We start from the raw sequence: 21,246 nt of genomic DNA on the forward strand, positions 1-21,246 counted from the left end.
GATGCACAATACCCACCAGCCCCAGAATAAAGTATTGCATTCAATTCTGGTCTCCTTATCTCAAGAAAGATATAGTGGCGCTAGAAAAGTTTCAAAGAGCAACCAAGATGGTAAAGGGGATGGAACTCTTCTCGTATGAGGAAATACTAAAAAGGTTAGGGCTCTTCAGCTTGGAAAAGAGATGGCTGAGGGGAGATATGATTGAAATCTACAAAATCCTGAGTGGAGTAGAACGGGTACAAGTGGATCGATTTTTTTCACTCCGTCAAAAATTACAAAGACTAGGGGACACTCGAAGTTACACGGAAATACTTTTAAAATTAATAGTTAATTTTAATAGTTAACTCAGAATAGTTAAGCTCTGAACGCGTTGCCAGAGGCTGTGGTAAGAGCGGATAGCACAGCTGGTTTTAAGAAAGGTTTGGACAAGTTCCTGGAGGAAAAATCCATAGTCTGTTATTGAGAAAGACATGGGAGAAGCCACTGCTTGCCCTGGATCAGTAGCATGGAATATTGATACTCCTTGGGTTTTGGCCAGGTACTAGTGACCTGGATTGGCCACCGTGAGAATGGGCTACTGGGCTTGATGGAACATTGGTCTGACCCAGTAAGGCTATTCTTATGTTCTTATGTAAAGTGGTATTGTAAAAGAACTGTTGTAACTCTAAGTAGGGTGGGTGTATGTTCTGATTTATGGTGTTTCTAGAAAATATGTTTTGTTTTAATATTATTAATTATTTTTATTGTGATAAAGTCAAAATATAAACCGTGGAATAAATAAGTATTCTTTCTTCAGAGCCACCATAAAATGTCACAGCCAATTATTCATGTGATGCAAATTTAGAATTGCAAATTCTGTGTTGGGTCTGTACTCCAATTGAATTGGAGGTGAGGCTGGAGCAAAAAAGATGTTGAATGAGGTCAGATCTTTCAAAATGTTCACATGAGTACTTAATAAAGAAGCAGCCTCGAGGAGGGCTCTTACCTTGCTGCTTCAGCCAAGCCCGTTCCTGGATGAAACCAACAAAGGGAGCAATACCGGTACCAGGCCCAATCATGATTACAGGCGTGCTGGATTTGAAAGGTAGTCGGAACTGTGATTTCCTCACAAAGACAGGTACAGTTGACTTGTGTCCATTGTCAGAGGGTACTTTGTTCTTCAGCCAATTAGTGGCTACTCCTTTGTTCACACGGCCAGTCTTGGTCTCATATTCCACAACCACAGCACATATGTGGATGGAGTTGGAGTATACCTATGAGGACCAAAAAGGTCAGAATTGGAACAGACTTTTTTTTTTTTTTTTTTAATTTAGCTAAGTCACACTACTTGGGTATTTAGTTTCATCTGCGAGTTATCTTCTTAGAATATTATCTGTTTTTCAGACATTTGCCTCAACTCTGGAGACTGGGACAGACAATTTAGACCCGTGATTTTCAACCTAGGCCTCTGAGTCAGGTTTTCAGACTACCCACAAGAAATATGCAAGATAGATTTGTATACAATGGAGATAGTGCATGCAAATGATATATGGAAAACCCGACAGGCTGGCTGCATCCTGAAGACTGAGTTTAGAACCTCTGTTTAGACTTTGCGAATGTCACTTGTCTAAACAAACAGTTCAAAGGTCAGACTTGATGTATGGATGTCTATCCACTAAAGCAAGAAACAGTTTAACAGCACTTGGGAATACTTTCTCAGTATGTCTATTGGAAGAGATGAGCAAGGAAGTTCCCAGTACTGAACCAGCAGGGGGTGCTGCAGGGCAGGACTAAGGTGTGTGAGTCTCAAGACTGGAATAATGACTTGGTTCTGTGCTTAAACTGCATGTGGCTGAAATGCCAACTGTCGCCACATTTTGCTGGTGCAATGTTCATTTGCTTTCTTTATTTACACAATGAATGGAAATTTCATTTTCTTTTAATTAAACATTTTGAAAAAATAAAACAACAAGCAAGCAGGTTAAGGTTGCAACAGTATGAAACTAACCTTGGAAGATGATGCAATGGAGTAATAGCGAGCCTGCAGACGTGGTAGCAGTTCACAGAGATGATCGATGGGAGGCCGCAGAGATGGCATATCTTGTAGGATGGCCAAAATGTTCCTCCTGGACTCCAAAACCCATCTGAGGTAGAGAGCCTAAAAAACAAAAGATGCAGTCCATAAAAATAGTTAGGGTTAACACCGCCCATTCAGTATATGGCTGTAGCCAGCTCTGAGGACTTTGGCCCCAATTCACTAAAGTCAGCGATCGTCGCTAAACTGTTGGTCGCTGCTAACCGACCCGATTCACAAAATGGTCCACTGCTTGTTTTTCCCCCTCAATCACCCATTTTCCAATCCAGCCATGCAAATTTGTAAAACCCCATGCAAAATAGCCAAGCGATTAATTCACTAACATTTGCTTGGCTATTTTGCATCGGGTTTTACGACCCTAAAACCCAACTGCTGTAGACCTGTCGGTAACTGTATTACAGACAGGTCTGCCGGGTTTTGGTGTGTTTTTTTTTTTTAATGGCATAGATATTTTGTGTGTATTATACACACAAAGTATCTGTCACATTAAAAAGAAAATCCCCCACCAACGACCCACCGACAATTATGCACCCCCTCCCCCAACAATTGCTACAACACCACACACTCCCCCCATGTGAGTATGGCAGGCGGGATGCCCCCTCCCTCCTCCTCCCTTTAAGTCAGGAGCAGGAGGGGTGCTCAGTCCTTCCTGCTCCTCTGCTGGTTGCCATCAGCATTGTGGGTCTTAAGCTCCGCCCCGGTGCATCACGGGGAAAGGCCTCAGGTCCTGACTGGCTGAGATGTCTGGCCCAGATACTTCCTTAGGGAAGAGCCTAAGGAAGTCCCTAATTGGCCAAAACAATGATCAAGGACTTCCTTAGGCTCCTCCCTAAGGAAGTCCAATTGGCTTAGACACCTCAGGCCCCTCCCAGGGGAGGAGCCCGAGGCACCTGAGCCAGTCAAGGCCTTATACCCCTCCCTGTGCATCACATGATGAACTGGGGCGGGGCCTAAGGCACACAATGCTGACGGCGGAGGAGCAGGAAGGACTGAGCACCCCTCCTGCTCCCGACTTAATGGTATGGGGAGGGGAAGGGGATGACGACAGCAGGGGGGGTCTGCCGGCAGAAGGGAGTGGGCATCCCTCCTGCCATATTAACAAGGGGGGGAAGTGGGAGTGTGTGATGACAGGAGGGAGTGGGCATCCCTCCTGACATTTTTTTGGGTTTAGGGAAGGACGGTGCGCTTTGTCAGGGGAGGGGCTTTTTTTTCTTTTTATTGGACAGATATTATGCGTGTATAATATATGCAAAATATCTGTGCTATTTTAAAAAAAAAATGAAAAAAGAAAACCGGCAGAAGCCTTGACAGCAGTGACAGGAGGAGGCTGCTTCTTCTGTCATAACTGTCTATGTGGCCAGAAGGTTCAATCCAATCCAATCTTTCGGTTTATTTACCGGATCATTCTCCAGACAACAGAGGCTCGACTCAGTTTACACAATAAGAGGTTGTAATAGTTTCTTCAAATAGAATTACTTATGTAACAATTTTTTGAAAAAGAAAAGTCTTCAGATATTTTCTAAGACAAAGAGAAAAAGTAGATCTAATCTCAACTTGTAGTTCATTCTAAATAGAAGTAAAGATGTATATAAAGCAGCAAGAGACATAACATAATGCCTTTATTCCCTTAATTGAAGGGAAAGAAAGTTTATACAGTTTAGAGGTCCTTGGTCTTATAGTTCGTAAAGAATTAAAAGAAATAATAATAATAATTTTATTTCTTATATACCGCCAAAGCCGTATTAGTTTGAGGCGGTTTACAACAAAGAAGGGCAGGACAATCAGTGAATACAGATACAATCAGCAAAAAGGTGCAATCAGCAAATACAGGTATAATAATGTAGGAAGCAGGAGACAGGTGCAATATAAGGGGCCATGAGTAAGGTGGGCAGGAAACAGGGGTAAGGCATAAGAGAACATGGGAAGGAGGGTCAGGCAGGAGGTCTTAGGTTACAAATCGGTTAAATAGGTTAGTTTTTAGTAATAGGAACCAAAGGCAGAAATATTCCATTCAAAATTTTGAACACTATGATAGCACACTTGAACTGAATTCTAAGATGAACTGGCAACCAATGAAGAGCTTTCAACAAAGGAGATACATGATCGTACTTCTTTTTTCTTATAAATCAATTTGGTGGCTGTATTTTGGATCAACTGCAACATCTTCAAGCTGCCCTTAGTTAGGAAAGCTTACAGAGTTGCAATAATCCAGTTGTGCCAGTACAATAGACTGGGCCAAAATAGCAAAATACTGTTGATAAAACAAATTATGGACTTTCCTTAACATTCGAAGACTTAGAAAACATTTTCTTGAAAGGTTATTAACCTGACTCTGAAACAAAAGTGAAGAATCCAATATGAAACCCAGTATCCTTGATGAGAATTCAGTAGTCAACAAGTCACCAGTCTTCAAAATCACCTATGAAGGTAAAAGATCCAATTTAGGGCCAAAACACAAAAGTTTAGTCTTTGCAGAGTTGATTTTCATCTGGACTGTAGAGGCCCAAGTTTGAAGTCTAGTGATACAGAAATTAATATCCAATGATAAGTTCATCAGCGACGGGTCAACCTCCAACAATATAAAAATGTCATCCACATAGGTGAAGATTGATTCAAGTCTTGTCAGCTTAACGTTTCTTAATGTAGTCATGTAAATATTAAAAAGAAGTGGGGGACAAAGGAGAATTGTGATATGAAAGATCCTTGATGAGCCAGTCATCCAGATAGGGAAAAACCTCAAGGCCTTGAGACCTCAAGGCCACTGCCACTACTACCAGACTCTGGGAGAGGATGCCAGGCCGAAAGGTAGAACTTTGTATTGGTAGTGGTGTTGCGCCACTCGAAACCTAAGGTACTTCCTGGAAGTTGGATGAATTGGGATATGAGTGTAGGCCTTCTTGAGATCTAGAAAGCATAGCCAATTGTTGCGATTCAATACAAAGTTGCAAAGAGATAACATTATGAATTTCTCCTCGACAAGAAATTTGTTGAGCGTTTTGAGATCCAATATTGGTCGAAGACCTCCTGTCTTCTTTGGTATAAGAAAATAAGGGGAGTAAAACTCCGTATTCTCTTATTCTGGAGGAACCTTAATCGATGGCATTGAGAAGTAGGTTCTTGACCTGAAGAATGGAGGGCTGAAGGAGATTGGAAGCTGACTCTCTTGGAGGAAGCTCTGGAGGTATAGTGAAAAAATGAAGGGAGTAACCTTCTCAAATGATGTTGAGAACCCAGAGGTCGGATGCAATCAACTCCCAATGATGAAAATAAAGTTCAAGACAACCTCCAATTGGTAGGGGCAACTGGATTGGAACTATGCTCTCAAGTAAGTGGTCAAAAAGACTGAGTAGACTGTTAAGGTTTCTAAGAACGCTGCTGCTTCAGTTTTTTCTGCTGAGGTCAAGAAGCAGTAGATGATAACGCCTCTGATATGAGGTAGGTTTATATGGTCGTGAAGTGGATGGCTTGGGTTTCACCAAAGAATCCCACGACTTTTCATAAACACAAAGCTTTTGAGTGGCATTCTCAATGGAATCTCCGAAAAGTTCATCCCCCCCCAGACAGGGAATATTAGCCAATTGATCTTGAAGATTGACATCCATGTCAGCAATTCTAAGCCATGGCAGTCTTCTCATGGCTACAGGCATGGAAGAAGCTCTAGAAGATAGTTCAAAATAGTCATAAGCAGATTGAACCAAATGCTGTCGTAACTGAAGAAGGGTGGGAACCAATTGTTGAAATAACTTAGAACGGTGAGATGGAAGATACTTCTGATACATGGGCAATTGCTTCAGCAAATGTTTCAGATAATATGTAAAATGAAAGGTGTAACTATTTACACGAATGGACAACATAGAATTTCGATACATACTTCAATCAAATTTGTCCATAGTACAACCTTCTTGCCCAGGTGGAACTGAGGCGGAAACCTTGGAGGAGGTAGACTTTTTGAGTGTAGACTCTACCACTAAGGATTGGTGAGACAGTTGAGGTTTGTCAAATCCTGGGGTGGGAACAATTTTATACAGAAAGTCCATCTTACTGGGAGCTACTGGTACTGATAAAGGAGATTCTTAATTTTTATGAAGAGTATCCTTCAAAATTGCATGGAGAGGAAGTTTAATGACTTCTTTAGGAGGATGTTTAATATCCATAGTCTCCATATATTCAGGAGTATTTGGAGTCTGCTTCCAGTTTAAGAGACATGTCCTTTCCAAGCAGTCTTATAAACCGGGTAAAGGAAAGTATCTCTGGTGGAAATGACTCTTTGAGAGGAGTCCGTGGAGAGTGCTGCTCCGGAGATTCATAAGCTTCCATCGTTGATAGAGAAGCATCAATAGAAGACTCAATGTGAAGGTCAGAATCAATAACCAAAGACTGAGATCTATGTCTCCTCTTATGCTGGTACCGGTCCGGTGATGGAGAAGGTGTACAACGTTTACAATTCTCTGAATGTTTAGGAGAGATATGTTTGGACTTGCGAGAAAATTCCGTACAAACATAAGGAAGTTCTTCTTCACCCAGAGAGTGGTAGAAAACGAACGCTCTTCCGGAGTCTGTCATAGGGGAAAACACCTTCCAGGGATTCAAGGCAAACATAAGAACATAAGAAGTGCCTCTGCTGGGTCAGACCAAAGATCCATCATGCCCAACAGTCCGCTCGCGTAGCGGCCCAACAGGTCCAGGACCTGTGTAGTAGTCCTCTATCTATTCCCCTCTATCCTTTTCCTTCAGAAAACTATCCAATTCCTTTTTGAACCCTAATACCGTACTCTGACCTATCACGCCCTCTGGAAGCGCATTCCAGGTGTCCACCACCCGTTGGGTGAAGAAAAACGTCCTAGCATTGGTTTTGAATCTGTCCCCTTCCAACTTTTCCGAATGTCCTCTCGTTCTTGTGGTTTTCGAAAGTTTGAAGAATCTGTCCCTCTCTACTTTCTCTATGCCCTTCATGATCTTGTAAATCTCTATCATATCCCCTCTAATTCTCCTCTTCTCCAGGGAAGAGAGCCCTAGTTTCTCCAGTTTCTCAATGTATGAAAGGTTTTCCATACCCTTTATCAGACGCGTCGCTCTCCTCTGAACCCTCTCGAGTATCGCCATATCCTTCTTAAGGTACGGCGACCAATACTGGACGCAGTACTCCAGATGTGGATGCACCATCGCCTGATACAATGGCGGGATAACTTCTTTCGTTCTGGTTGTAATACCCTTCTTGATTATAACTAGCATTCTATTCGCTCTCTTAGTGGCCGCTGCGCACTGTGCCGACGGCTTCATTGTCTTGTCCACTATTACCCCAAGTCCCTTTCCTGGGTACTCTCGCTCAATAACATCCCTCCCATCGCATAGCTGTACCTCGGGTTTCTGCTTCCTACATGCAATACTTTACATTTCCCTACATTGAACTTCATCTGCTATCTTGTCGCCCACTCCCCTAGTTTGTTCAGGTCCCTTTGTAGTCCGAGCACCACTAAATAGTTGGGTGTCGTCTGCAAATTTTTTTATTTCGCACTTTGTCCCTGTTTCTATATCATTTATAAATATATTGAATAGCAGTAGACCAAGCACCAACCCCTGTGGAACACCACTCGTGACCCTCCTCCAGTCCGAGTAGTGGCCCTTTACTCCTACCCTCTGCTTCCTACCCATCAACCAATTTCTGATCCATCTATGTACATCTCCTTCCACCCCATGGTTCTTCAGTTTCAGAAGTAGGCGTTCATGGAGTACCTTGTCAAAGACTTTTTGGAAATCTAAATATACAATGTCTATGGGGTCCCCTTTGTCCATCCGTTTGTTAATTCCTTCGAAGAAGTGCAGTAAGTTCGTTATGCACGATCTCCCCTTGCAGAAGCCATGTTGGCTTGTGATTAGAAGTTTATTTCTTTCAAAATGCTCATCGTTGTCGTCTTTTATCAGCGCTTCCGCCATTTTCCCCGGAATTGAGGTCAGACTTAGCGGTCTGTAGTACCCAGGGTCATCTCTCGATCCCTTCTTAAAGATGAGCGTAACATTGGCTATCTTCCAATCCTCTGGGATCACGCAAAGTTAGACAAGTTTCTGCTGAACAGGAACGTGCGCTGGTAGGGCTAGTCTCAGTTAGGGTGCTGGTCTTTGTCCAGAGGGCTGCCGTGTGAGTGGAATGCTGGGCATGATGGACCACTCGTCTGACCCAGCAGCAGCAATTCTTATGTTCTTATGAGTGAGAGTGTTGAGGAGAAGAAGAATGATGTCTCGATGAGCTGTGGCTGGAAGCAGGAGTCTTGGATGCATGCCTGGATGATGGGCGGTGCCGAGAACCTGGAGACAGCATTGAAGACTGAGCAATTGTATGCTCAGACTGGGCCGGTACAGGCTGAGTCGGTGTCAAAAGTTTAAATATATCCCCATACTCCACACGAAAGAACACTTCAAACTGTTCTTTCAGAGAGGGCACTGGTACCTTGTGGCTTTGTCGCCAGTGCCACTGGTGCTGTGACTCGCTCTAAAGAGGACGACGAGAAACCCCTGGATTTTGGAGCAAGTCACATGAGGGGGTCTTTGCTTGGCTGGCATGACTGGACTCAATGCCATAGTGGCATGCGACCTCACCTGGGAAGCTGGTGACTTCCCCGCTGGCTTACCAGAAGGAGTAAGAACAGGCTGCGACTCCGGAGTGGAAGGTGGTGCCAATGAAGGTCTCGGTGCCTTTGTTGACGGTGCGCAGACTGCGGTGCCTTTGTTGGCGGTGCAGTGGATGTCGAAGGGAATGAAGAGTTGTTTTTGTTGAAGGAGGCAGTTTTTTTAAGGTAGAACAACGCGTACAGGAATCAATGTGGTAATCCAGCCCGAGACACTGTAAGCACCAGCTATGTGGGTCTGTGACTAAATAGTCCACTGGCATCTGCCACACTTCTTGAACCCTGTTAATGGCCAGGACATTAAGTTAGGAAAAAACGTATCAGCCATATCAAACGCGAGAGGCGAAAGATTAGAGAAACTGGACCTCTTCTCCCTTGAACAGAGGAGATTGAGAAGGGACATGATCGAAACGTTCAAGGTACTGAAGGGAATAGACTTAGTAGATAAGGACAGGTTGTTCACCCTCTCCAAGGGAGGGAGAACGAGAGGGCACTCTAAAATTGAAAGGGGATAGATTCCGTACGAACGTAAGGAAGCTCTTCACCCAGAGAGTGGTAGAAAACTGGAACACTCTTCCAGAGGCTGTTATAGGGGAAAACACCCTCTAGGGATTCAAGACAAAGTTAGACAAGTTCCTGCTGAACCGGAACGTACGCAGGTAGGGTTAGACTCAGTTAAGGCGCTGGTCTTTTAATTCTTTATTCATTTTTCCATCTTACAAGTGCACAATACTACATCATATTAACTTTTACAAATCACTTGATATTCATACAATTATGATTTTACATACATGAATTTATTCCCCAGACCTTTAAAATAACTATTTACCCTCCCCCTCCCCCTACATATAAATGTACTTTCATTAGGAAAATGATGTCTATTCATTGCAATAATTTGTTAATGGCCCCCAATTCTTTTTAAAATTATTATAATTCCGTTTTTGTATGGCAATTGATCTTTCCATTTTATAAATATGACATAATCAATTCCACCAAAATGTGTAGCTACGCCTATTGTAATTTTTCCAATTGTTGGTAATATGTTGTATGGCGACTCCTGTCATAATTAATAAAAGCTTGTTATTATTTGATGAAATTTAACTTTTTGCTCTCATTGACATCCCAAACAGAATTGTATCATATGATAAAGCAACATGGTTTTCTAGTAAACAATTAATTTGAAACCAAATTGATTTCCAAAAAAACCATGATACAGGGACAATAAAATATTAAATGATCCAAAGTCCCTGCTTCCAAATTACAATGCCAGCATCTATTAGACCTAGAGCTATCTAACTTTTGTAATCTAACAGGGGTCCAAAAAGCTCTATGTAACAAAAAGAACCAAGATTGTCTCATAGATGCAGACTCTGTACATCTCATTCTCCAAGACCAAATTCGTGGCCACTGAGATGCAGAAATTTGATGCTTAATCTTTGACCAGAGGGCCACCGCGTGAGCGGACTGCTGGGTACGATGGACCACTGGTCTGACCCAGCAGCGGCAATTCTTATGAAAAAGATGGCCCTGTCGAAGCCTGAAGACACGAACAAGGAAAAAGTCTTTCCTTTTTTTTTTTTTTTTTTTACCATGAAGGGAAAAGAAGATATGAATAATTGAAGGAAAAAGAATAATAAACGCGCGAGCGGGAAGGCAAGGCAAAAATCTGAACGAACATTCAATGAGGCGACTTCTCAGTTTCACGGAAAACATTGAACTGAGGAGCTGCACGCCTACATCAGGTGGGAAGGCACTCGCACATGCACATTGCGGTCGGTTGTGAACTTTCTAAAGTTCTTAAAGTGGTGATGCAGCTGGGACCTTCCATACTGGGGCTCTGTGGATGACATTACCCACATATGAGAATATGCTGCCTGCTTGTCCTGGGATAATCTGTTTTACTACTTGGGATTTAGCTAGGTACTTGGGACCTGGGTTGACCACTTTTGGAAACAGGATTATTGGGCTTGATGGAACCTTCAATTTGTCCCAGTATGGCAATTCTTATGTTCAGTACAGCCACCACAGCAATAGCTTTCAGCTACAAGACTCAAACTGTGGCTCCCTCTGGAACCTACCACTGACTGATGGCAGATGTCTTTCATCCAACAGCTGAGAATACTGCTTGTACAGTGCTACCAAAGCTGGTCAGCCAAACAAACAGAAAACCCATGTCATCTATAAGACACCATAAGATACAGAATCTTCAGCCTTTATACAGCTTGCAGGTTTTGATCTCATACAAACACCAGCTTCAAGGGCTGGATCCACTCATATCCCTGTGGGGCTTACCTTGCCATCAGTGGCAGAGGAGGCCATTTTCCGGAGGTTCTCTTGCTCCTTGGGATCAGTGGCATACTGTGCCAGTTCATATAGGACATTGGTCCGTGGGGGGTTACTAATATCCAGATAGTAGGTGAGTGCTGTGCGGTATGTGGTGGGGCAAGGGAAAGGATGCTTCTTGTTAGACTCCTCTGCAAAACAAAATAGCAGGAAGAGATTCAGAAAAGATGCTAATAATCGCTGCATATTCAAGCCAAAATCTGCAGGTTTCTTTAAAATTTGATAAGATCGCCTATAAAACTTCTAAGCGATGTCATTATATTACAGCTTAAAAACTAGACAGGGACTGGAGTAGAACTAATTAAAAAAAAAGAACAGCATGTAGAATAATTGTTAAGGGAAACTTATGACACAAAAGTGGTTTAGTAAACTTCCAACCATTGCTACAAACTACACAAAAAGTTCTTCTCCACAGGGTTCATACCAAACATGTTGATAGTCAAAGTGAAACTATCATCCTAGGTGGGGGGGGGAGAAGAAAAAAGGATGCAAAACATAAATAAAATACCCATTGAGATTAGTGCCTACGTTTTCTGCAGATACTTATTTATTTTATGTATTAGTATAACAAGAAAAACTCTGAAACAATAATAAAATGAATTTTTTTTCTTAAAGTAAAATTACATAATTGAAGATCACATTATTGGGACTCTCTCATTCCTTAGAAAACAAATATATAGCAAAGCTCCTCAACTGTAACAGCAGATATATTCTTACATAAGGGTGATGTCATCAATGGAACCTAGCAAGGACAGTCAAAAAGTCTACAGTCACTTTAAATCTTCTAGAGCCACCTGAATCACACATGTGCTGGTGCCCTCCTGGATATATTTGTATTCTATACATCATGTCAATTTTCCTAAGAGCTACTTGTACTGATAAGGAAGTCTTCTAGTTTTTAAATAAAGTATCCTTCATGACACTCATTTGGTGGTTTCAAAGTGAAGGAGTTCAATGAGTTCCTCCTCTGTCTCCATTTTTTTTTTTTGTAATTGTTTATTTTAATTATAAGAAAAAATACAAAGTTCTGGATGCTGCAATACAAACTTTCTGCAACCCCAAAGGCGTACAAATACACATACAAAAAAATCCCAAAAACCTATTTTCATCAACGACCTCGAGGATGGAATATCCAGTGAGATCATCAAGTTTGCAGATGACCCAAAGCTATGCCAGGCAGAAGGACAGTGAGGAACTCCTTCTGCCTGTGACTTGAGCTGATTGGAGAATTGGGCAGATAAATGGCTGATGAAGTTTAATGTGGAAAAATGCAAAGTGATGCACTTAGGCAGAAAAAATAAGGAACACAAGTATAGTATGTCAGGTGCAACTCTGGGAAAAACCGAACAGGAAAAGGACCTGGGCGTATTAATTGATAGGACTCTGAAGCCATCGGCGCAATGCGCAGTGGCTGTGAAGAACGCGAATAAAATTCTAGGTATGATAAAGAAGGGAATCACGAGTAGATCGGAGAGAGTAATAATGCCGCTTTATAGGGCGATGGTCAGACCACACTTGGAATACTGCGTCCAACATTGGTCTCCATACCTAAAGAAGGATATAAAAATACTCGAGAGGGTGCAGAGACGAGCAACAAAGCTAATAAAGGGCATGGAGAACTTGGAATACGAGGAACGACTTAAGAGACTGGGATTGTTCTCCCTTGAGAAGAAGAGACTGCGAGGGGATATGATCGAGACTTTCAAAATACTGAAAGGAATCGACAAAACAGAGCAGGAAAAAACATTATTTACAATGTCCAATGTGACACGGACAAGAGGACATGGACTGAAGCTAAGGGGGGACAAGTTCAGAACAAATATTAAGAAGTTTTGCTTCACACAACGAGTGATGGACACCTGGAATGCTCTCCCTGAAGAGGTAATTGCGGAATCCACCATTCTAGGATTTAAGGATAAGTTAGAAGTTATGAGAGGCATAAAGTGACATGGTTAAGGGTAATCTAGACGCACTTCTCCTTATGAGAAGCTCAGAGTGATTTGGGGACTAAAATTATGCCAGGGTATACCTGGCGGGGCCTCTGCGTGTGCGGATCGCCGGACTTGATGGACCTAGGGTCTGTTCCGGGGATGGCACTTCTTATGTTATGTTATGTTATCCACATAGACAGCCCTAGAAAGCAGAACCCCCCTACCTCTCAAGACCCCCACTCTACTCCCCATTACATGCGCATCTCAATAGACAGGTCATTAATCAGATATCTTCATAAATGTTAACCTACAGCATACTCAGCTTCCAAATAGGCTTTCCAAATCATCTCACACTGTTTCCATTTATGAGTAAGGAAGGATACCGTGAAGGAACCAGGGGAAATTGCTAAGCTTAAGGAGTCTAAGAAGGCAACACAAAGGGAACTCAAATGTATGTATACAAACGCTAGAAGTTTGAGAAACAAAATGGGAGAATTAGAAGCAATAGCAAAGAACGAAGAACTGGAAATCATTGGCATAACAGAAACCTGGTGGAATGACGAAAACAAATGGGATACAGTACTTCAGGAATACAAATTGTACAGAAGAGATAGAGTGGGGCAGAAAGGTGGAGGTGTTGCACTATATGTTCGTGAAGAAATAGAATCTGTGAGAGAGACTATGACAGAAGAGAAAGAGAAGCTGGAATCCCTCTGGATAAAGATTCCCAGACACAACGGAGCTGATACAAAGATTGGCCTTTACTATCGACCGCCAGGACAAATGGAAGAAACAGATGTGGAAATAATAGAGGAAATTAAACACGAATGTAAGACAGGTAATGTCATAATCTTGGGGGATTTCAATTTTCCTGGAATAGACTGGAACCTGGGAATTTCAAATTGTGGCAAGGAGGCAATGTTCCTGGAAGTGCTAGGGGACTGCTTTCTGGAACAATTGGTGGGAGAGCCGACAAGAGGAAATGTCACCTTGGACTTGGTCCTAAACGGCATTACGGGGCCAGCAAAGGAAGTAGAAGTCACGGTCCCGCTGGGGACGAGCGATCACAACATTATCAACTTCAGACTCGATGTCGGGAAGGGGAAAAGTATCACAACCTCAACCACAACTTTAAACTTCAAAAGGGGAAGATATGATAGCATGAGAGCCATGGTGAAACAACGGATCAAGAAAAAAATGGGCAAAGTCAAAACGGTAGAACAGGCATGGTCCCTTCTGAAAAATACTATCACGGAAGCACAAAGCCTCTACATTCCGAGGATATCCAAAGCAAAGAAAACCAAAGGCAAAAGAGAGCCGGCGTGGCTTACTAAAGAGGTGAAGGAAGCCATAAAAGAAAAGAAGGACTCCTTCAAAACATTGGAACGCACGAAAACAATCGAAACTTGGAACAAACACAAGGGTGATCAGAAGAAGTGTCACAGGGCGGTGAGGTATGCCAAAAAGAACTATGAGGAGAAAATAGCGCAGGAGGCCGAAAACTTCAAGCCCTTCTTCAAGTACGTGTAAGGGAGAAAACCCGCAAATGAGGCGGTGGGATCGCTGGACGACCAGGGAAGGAAAGGGTACATCAAGGAAGACAAACAAATTGCAGACAGACTAAATTTATTCTTTGCGTCTGTCTTTACAAAGGAAGACACTGCAACAATTCCAGAAGCAGTGAAAGTGTTCAAAGGAGTAACAGAGGACAGCCTTACCACAGTAGACGTGGACTTGGACCAGATATACCACCAGATCGACAAACTCAAAAGCGACAAATCCCCTGGACCGGATGGAATTCATCCGAGAGTCTTGAAAGAGCTAAAAGTGGAAATCGGAGAACTATTCCAAAAACTTGCCAACCTGTCAATCAAAACAGGGAAGATACCAGACGACTGGAAGATAGCGAACGTCACGCCGATATTCAAAAAAGGATCAAGAGGAGTACCGGGCAACTATAGACCTGTGAGTCTCACGTCGGTCCCTGGGAAGATGGTTGAGGCGCTGATCAAGGATAGCATAACCCGGCAACTAGACACACACAACCTGATGAAAGCCAGCCAACATGGATTCAGGAAAGGGAAGTCATGCTTGACGAACCTACTTCAATTTTTTGAGACAGTGAACAAACAAATTGATAATGGAGAACCGGTGGATATTATATACTTGGATTTTCAGAAAGCGTTCGACAAAGTTCCACATGTAAGACTCCTCAGGAAACTTCAGGGCCATGGAATAGAAGGAGATATACTAAGATGGATAGGCAAATGGCTGGAGAACAGAAGGCAGAGAGTGGGCATAAATGGGAAGTTCTCGGACTGGGAAAATGTGACTAACAGTGTGCCCCAGGGCTCGGTACTTGGGCCCATCTTATTTAATATCTTCATCAATGACCTAGAGGATGGAACATCCAGTGAGATCATCAAGTTTGCAGATGACACAAAGCTATGCCGGACCATCAAATCGCAGAAGGACAGTGAGGAACTCCAGAGTGACTTGAGCTGATTGGAGAATTGGGCAGATAAATGTCAGATGAAGTTTAATGTGGAAAAATGCAAAGTGATGCACTTAGGCAGAAAAAATAAGGAACACAAGTATAGTATATCAGGTGCAACTCTGGGAAAATCTGAACAGGAAAAGGACCTGGGATTATTAATCGATAGGACACTGAAGCCTTCGGTGCAATGTGCGGCGGCAGCGAAGAACGCGAATAGAATGCTAGGCATGATAAAGAAGGGAATCACAAATAGATCGGAGAAAGTCATAATGCCGCTTTATAGAGCGATGGTCAGACCACACTTGGAATACTGCGTCCAGCATTGGTCTCCATACCTAAAGAAGGATATCATACTGCTAGAGAGGGTGCAGAGACAAGCAACAAAGCTGGTGAAAGGTATGGAGAACCTGGATGACGAGGAAAGACTTAAGAGACTGGGGTTGTTCTCCCTTGAGAAAAGGAGACTACGAGGGGATATGATCGAGACATTCAAAATACTGAAAGGAATCGACAAAATAGAGCAGGAAAAAACATCATTTACAATGTCCAATGTGGCACGGACAAGAGGACATGGGCTAAAGCTAAGGGGGGACAAGTTCAAGACAAATATCAGGAAGTTCTGCTTTACGCAACGAGTGGTGAACACCTGGAATGCTCTCCCAGAAGAGGTAATTGCGGAATCCACCATTCTAGGATTTAAGGGTAAGTTAGATGTACATCTCCTTATGAGTGGCATGAAGTGACATGGGTAAGGGTAGGCTAGATGCACTTCTCTTTACGAGAAGCTTGGAGCGATATGGGGACAAAAACTATGCCAGGGTACGCCTGGCGGGGCCTCCGCGTGTGTGGATCGCCGGACTTGATGGACCTAGGGTCTGTTCCGGAGATGGCGCTTATGTTCTTACGATTCATTAAAGCTGAAAGTCTATAATGTTCGCAAACTCACCCCAACAGTGCACACACCATATCTAAAGTAGGTAACTGTGACTGTTTGCAGTAAAGGAGAATCATCATCCGAGGCGCTGTAAAAGCTAATAGAATAAATTTATCCTTAAATATCTTAGTCACCCCCTCTAAACCTCCCAATAACGCTGTGTCCATAGTCACTGGGATCTGCTCATGCAATGCCCCACCAATATAGTCAAACACTTAGAAACATAGAAAATGATGGCAGAAAAGGTCCACGGCCCATCCAGTCTGCCCACACCAAAGACTCACCCCCTATCTACCTCCATGAAGAGATCAGACATGCCAATCCCATCTTTTCTTAAAATCTGGCACGCTACTGGCCTCAATTACCTGTTGTGGAAGATTATTCCAGCGATCAACCACCCTTTCGGTGAAGAAATATTTTCTGGTATCGCCATGAAATTTCCCACCCCTGATTTTCCACGGATGCCCTCTTGTCGCTGTGGGTCCTTTAAGGAAAAAGAGATCTTCTTCCACCTCAATACGTCCCATGACATATTTGAACGTCTCGTTCATGTCTCCCCTCTCTCTGCGTTCTTCGAGTGAGTATAGCTGAAACTTATCCAGCCGTTCCTCATACGGAAGATGCTTTAATCCTGAAACCATTCTGGTGGCCATTCGCTGAACCGACTCAACTCTCCGCACATCTTTTTGATAATGCGGCCTCCAGAATTGCACACAGTATTCCAGATGGGGTCTCGCCATGGATCTGTACAATGGCATAATAACCTAGGCTTACAGCTGACGAAACTTCTACGGATATAACCCATAATTTGCCTAGCCCTGGATGAAGCTTTCTCCACTTGATTGGCAGTCTTCATGTCTTTGCTAATGATCACGCCCAAGTCGCATTCTGCTACAGTTCTTGTTAGGATCTAGCCATTTAGGTTGTAAGTTCTGCATGGATTTTTGCCACCAAGGTGCATGACCTTGCATTTTTTGGCATTGAAACTTAGTTGCCAAGTCTTTGACCAATGTTCCAGCAGGAGTAGGTCCTGCGTCATACTGTCAGGCATTGAGCTTTTGTCAGGCACTGTGCTTTTATCCGATAAGCTTTTGCCTACTATGTTGCATAGTTTGGCGTCATCGGCGAATAATGTAATTTTACCTCGAAGCCCCTCAGTCAAGTCACTTACAAAGATGTTAAATAGGACCGAGCCCTGCAGCACTCCACTGATCACCTCCGTCATATCGGAGAGGGTACTGTTAACCACTACACTCTGACGTCTACCCCCTCTGACATCTACCCACTTGCAACCAGAAACCCTGGAGATTGGGACAGTTCCACTACAGCAGGGGTGCCCAAAAGATCGATCGCGTTCTACCTGCTTGCCGACGCAGAAGCGCTGAGCAAACCAGCCTTCCCCATTCGATGTCAATTTTGATGCCGGAGAAGAAGTTCCGGCCCAGCCAATCGCTGCCTGGCTAGCCCAGAACTTCCTCTCCGACGTCAAAATTGACGTCGGGGGTGAAGGCTGGTCAGCCCAAGGCTTCTGCATCGGGAAGCAGGGAGAGCTTGGGGCAGTGGTGATTTGGGGGCCTGTTCCCCGATGGTGGCGGTAGTAGCTTGGGGGAGGGCAGGGAGAAAGAAAGAAAGAGGGCAGGCAGGGAGACAGAAAGAAGGGGGGGCAGAGAGACAGAAAGAAAGGGACACAGAAATAAATAAAGGGGGCATGGAGAAAGACAGACAGAAAGAAAGGGGGCAAGGAGACAGACAAAAAGAAGGGAACAGGGAACATAAGAACATAACATAAGAACATAAGCAATGCCTCTGCTGGGTCAGACCTGAGGTCCATCGTACCCAGCAGTCCGCTCATGCGGCAGCCTAACAGGTCCAGGACCTGTGCAGTAATCCTCTATCTATACCCCTCTATCCCCTTTTCCAGCAGGAAATTGTCCAATCCTTTTTTGAACCCCAGTACTGTACTCTGTCCTATTACGCCCGCTGGAAGCGCATTCCAGGTGTCCACCACACGTTGGGTAAAGAAGAACTTCCTAGCATTTGTTTTGAATCTGTCCCCTTTCAACTTTTCCGAATGCCCTCTTGTTCTTTTATTCTTTGACAGTTTGAAGAAACTGTCCCTCTCTACTCTCTCTATGCCCTTCATGATCTTGTAAGTCTCTATCATATCCCCTCTAAATCTCCTCTTCTCAAGGGAAAAGAGTCCCAGTTTTTCCAATCTCTCAGCGTATGAAAGGTTTTCCAAACCTTTTATCAGACGTGTCGCTCTCCTCTGAACTCTCTCGAGTATCGCCATATCCTTCTTAAGGTACGGCGACCAATGTTGGACGCAGTACTCCAGATGCGGATGCACCATCGCCCGATACAACAGCAGGATAACTTCTTTCATTCTGGTTGTAATACCCTTCTTGATTATGCCTAGCATTCTATTTGCCTTCTTAGCGGCCGCTGCGCACTGTGCCGTCGGCTTCATTGTCATGTCCACCATTACTCCCAAGTCCCTTTCTTGGGTACTCTCATTCAATAACATCCCTCCCATCGCATAGTTGTACCTCGGGTTTCTGTTTAGAGAGAGAAAGAAAAGGTTAGTGGAGGGAATGAGGTCTGGAAGCATACAGCAGGCTGAAAGAAGGGAAGAAATATTGGATGCACAGTCAGAAGAAGAAAGTGCAACCAGAGACTCGTGAAATCACCAGACAAGGTAGGAAAAATGATTTTTTTTTTCAATTTGATCAAAATGTGTTCGTTTTGAGAATTTATATCTGCTGTCTATATTTTGCACTATGGCCCCCTTTTACTAAACCACAATAGCAGTTTTTAGCGCAGGGAGCCTATGAGCGTCGAGAGCAGCGCAGCTCCCTGCGCTAAAACCCACTATTGCGGTTTAGTAAAAAGGGAGGGGGTACATTTGTCTATTTTTGTATAGTTGTTACTGAGGTGACATTGCATATTTTAAAGTCATCTGACTTGACCACTTTGAAAAGACCCCGGAATATAAATGATAATTAATATTTTCTCTGTGTGCAGTGTGCTTTGTGTTTTATTTTTTTATTGTTGGTAGATCATTTTGACTTGGTCATTTTAAAAGTAGCTCGCAAGCCCAAAAAGTATGGGCACCCCTGCACTACAGTATCCCCCATTTTTAGTGATTTTCCCCCATCACAGCTGGTATCAAATGCCATTGAACTAAATACTACTACTACTACTACTATTTATCATTGCTATAGTGCTGAAAGGCATACATGAAAGGGTATAGATAGAAGATTACTGCACAGGTCCTGGACCTGTTGGGCCGCCGCGTGAGCGGACTGCTGGGCACGATGGACCTCGGGTCTGACCCAGCAGAGGCATTTCTTATGTTCTTATGTTCACTGTACATTTGGACAGACAGGATATCTCAGAGTTGGGGATTTTCTAGCAGAAGGAATGATACGATGGGTCTAGGTATCGAACAGTGAGTGGGAGTTAAGAGTTTAAAGCAGCTTCAAAAAAGTAGACTTTTAGCTTGGATTTCAACACTGCTAGAGACGGAGCATGATGTATTGACTCTGGCAGCCTGTTTTTCCTTTCATATTAGGAAAGACCAAAGAGGCCAAGGCCCCTCAGCCTGGAAAAAAAGAGACAGCTGAGGGGCAACATGACAAAGGTCTACAAAACCATGAGTGGTGTAGTACAGGCAAAAGCTAATTAATTTTCTACTCTTTCAGAACTAACAATTTAAGAGCATTTTCTACCAGCGAAGGAGCATATGCAATGTGATGTATTCTCAGTGATAGTTGTTCCCATTTAGACTCGGAGAGAACACCCCAAATTGGCCTCCCAAGCTCTCATATAATTAGTTTTCTGAGAGCTATCAGCTATAAGAACCTTATAGATGCCTGATATACTGTACACCCCCTCTGAATTGCAGTTCTCAGCAACTGTTCAAAATTAGATTTAGAAAGTGGTCTCCATAACCTGAAACTACTATGCTGAATAAAATCCTTACCTTGTAATTAGGGAAACAAATCCCTAGGGCTCAGGTGAAAGTTCCTGCATAACTGGGAAATCCCAAATTCTATCTCCCTCCAGAAATTGACCAAAATAAGAAAAATTCAGCTTCTCCCATCGCCTAACCCAAGGTTGAAAGTCCACTGCATAACCGATAGGCAACTTCCCCCCCCCCAAAAAAAAAAATAAATAAAAGAAACATTAAAAAAACTCATCTCCCTCGTAACAGAAAATGTTGAACCCTTTTCCACACCTTAAGGAACGATTGATCAAAGGGGTTCCCCAAAGCTTGTAGTTCTCCCAAAGTTATCCCAACCCCTGACAAAAACCTCAAACAAGAAATAACCCTAGAAAAGTTCACCATCCCCTGTTCTACCTCCACCAACAATTTAGCAGGATCTACATGCCATTCCAGAGGGGACATGATAGAGACTTACAAGATCATGAAGGGCAGTGAGAAAGTGGAGAGGGACAGATTTTTCAAACTCTCAAAAACTACAAGAATGAGAGGGCACTCCGAAAAATTGAGGGGGGACAGATTCAGAACCAATGCTAGGAAGTTCTTCTTCACCCAAAGGGTGGTGGACACCTGGAATGCGCTTCCAGAAAGTGTGATATGACAGAGTAGCTACTGAGTATCAAGAAGGGATTGGATGATTTCCTGAAGGAAAAGGGGATTGAAGGGTACAGATAGAGGATACTATGCAGGTCCTGGACCTGATGGGCCGCCGTGTGAGCAGATTGCTGGGCATGATGGACCTAGGATCTGACCCAGCGGAGGCACTGCTTATGTTCTTATGCTTTAAGTTGAGCTGCCTCATAATCTCTCTCTAAGTTAGGAACTCCCAGACTTCCAT

At 43.3% G+C, this 21,246-nt stretch overlaps 1 protein-coding gene across 3 annotated transcripts in view; it reads right to left on the reverse strand.

Moving 5' to 3' along the window:
* Positions 1-21,246, reverse strand: part of LOC117348933 (NADPH--cytochrome P450 reductase) — a 154,590-nt gene that overhangs the window by 25,035 nt on the left and 108,309 nt on the right. For all 3 annotated transcript variants that reach the window (XM_033921602.1, XM_033921603.1, XM_033921604.1), the window contains 3 exons: positions 10,990-11,171; positions 1,988-2,137; positions 986-1,253 (listed from right to left, as the gene is read on the reverse strand). In XM_033921602.1, the coding sequence (XP_033777493.1) occupies positions 986-1,253; positions 1,988-2,137; positions 10,990-11,171 (600 nt within the window). The remainder of the gene's footprint in view (positions 1-985; positions 1,254-1,987; positions 2,138-10,989; positions 11,172-21,246) is intronic.

Source organism: Geotrypetes seraphini, chromosome 15 (genome assembly GCF_902459505.1).
Source record: "Geotrypetes seraphini chromosome 15, aGeoSer1.1, whole genome shotgun sequence".
Classification (NCBI taxonomy): Eukaryota; Metazoa; Chordata; class Amphibia; order Gymnophiona; family Dermophiidae; genus Geotrypetes; species Geotrypetes seraphini.